Raw genomic sequence first — 1,853 nt, forward strand, 5'->3', positions numbered from 1 at the left:
TTTTGGAAGTGAGTTTACAACCCACTCGAAGGATATTTATAGGATATGGAGCAGCCGGAGCTGGAGCAATATAACATCAAATGGAATAATCATCAAAGTAGTATCATCTCCATGTTTTGCCAGCTGTACAATCAAAAGGCTTTTACAGACGTTACCCTCTCCTGTAACAAGGATTCCTTCGCCGTTCACAAGGTGATCTTGATGACATGTAGCCCTATCTTTTATGAGCTCATTCTCTTGGATCTTGATAAACACCCAATATTCCATTTAGGTGACATATCTCCTAAATATATAAAAGAGTTAATTTCCTTTATGTATCGGGGAGAGATTAACATCCATAAGAACGAACTCTCCAACTTTCTTAAAATAGCAAAGGGTTTAAAGATCAAGGGATTATATAATGATGATATACAAAATACAATAATAGGATACCCACCCACAATACAGCAGCAGCAGTCCACATACGGAGCACCCATAGAGCAACAACCTACATACGGACCACCCACAATACAGCATCAGTCCACATACGGACCACCCATAGAGCAACAACCTACATACGAACAACCCATAGAGGCTATAGAGAAGCAACATACATATGGACAACCAATCGATCAGCAGCTTACATATGGGCAACCAATTTATCAGCAGCATACATATGGACAACCAATAGAGCAGCAACCACTCATTGAGTCCACATCCACATATGGACCACCCATAGTGCCACAGTCCACATCGACATATGGACCACCCATAGTGCCACAGTCTACATCTGGACCACCTATAGTGCCACAGTCTACATCTGGACCACCAATAGTGCCACAATCTACATCTGGACCACCAATAGTGCCAACATCTGGACCACCCATAGTGCCACAGTCTACATCTGGACCACCAATAGTGCACAGACCACCCACAATACAGCAGCAGTCCACATACGGACCACCCATAGAGCAACAACCTACATACGAACAACCCATAGAGGCTATAGAGAAGCAACATACATATGGACAACCAATCGATCAGCAGCTTACATATGGGCAACCAATTTATCAGCAGCATACATATGGACAACCAATAGAGCAGCAACCACTCATTGAGTCCACATCCACATATGGACCACCCATAGTGCCACAGTCCACATCGACATATGGACCACCCATAGTGCCACAGTCTACATATGGACCACCCATAGTGCCACAGTCTACATATGGACCACCAATAGTGCCACAGTCTCCATCTGGACCACCAATAGTGCCACAGTCTACATATGGACCACCAATAGTGCCACAGTCTACATCTGGACCACCAATAGTGCCACAGTCTACATCTGGACCACCCATAGTGCCACAGTCTACATCTGGACCACCAATAGTGCACAGACCACCCACAATACAGCAGCAGTCCACATACGGACCACCCATAGAGCAACAACCTACATACGAACAACCCATAGAGGCTATAGAGAAGCAACATACATATGGACAACCAATCGATCAGCAGCTTACATATGGGCAACCAATTTATCAGCAGCATACATATGGACAACCAATAGAGCAGCAACCACTCATTGAACCCAGAATGAAGAAACCGAGAATGAAGCAGCAGTCCACATACGAACCACAATCCACATATGGACCACCCATAGTGCCACAGTCCGGACCACCCATAGTGCCACAGTCCACATCCACATATGGACCACCCATAGTGCCACAGTCCACATCCACATATGGACCACCCATAGTGCCACAGTCCACATCCACATATGGACCACCCATAGTGCCACAGTCTACATCTGGACCACCACCACCAATAGTGCCACAATCTACATCTGAACCACCAATAGTACAACAGTC

General features: G+C 45.5%; 1 protein-coding gene across 1 annotated transcript; it reads right to left on the reverse strand.

The window, feature by feature from the left end:
- Positions 1-767: 767 nt before the first annotated feature.
- LOC121876968 (keratin-associated protein 5-4-like) lies at positions 768-1,421 on the reverse strand (the record flags this gene model as incomplete). The annotated part of the gene is made up of 2 exons (XM_042382548.1): positions 1,187-1,421; positions 768-958 (listed from the first exon to the last, which is right to left on the reverse strand). Coding segments are annotated over exons 1-2 (426 nt in total), but the record flags the coding sequence as incomplete, so codon positions are not given.
- Between the last annotated feature and the right edge of the window lie 432 nt (positions 1,422-1,853).

The sequence above is a fragment of the Homarus americanus genome, unplaced genomic scaffold (genome assembly GCF_018991925.1).
Source record: "Homarus americanus isolate GMGI-L3 unplaced genomic scaffold, GMGI_Hamer_2.0 scaffold34013, whole genome shotgun sequence".
Taxonomy (NCBI): domain Eukaryota; kingdom Metazoa; phylum Arthropoda; class Malacostraca; order Decapoda; family Nephropidae; genus Homarus; species Homarus americanus.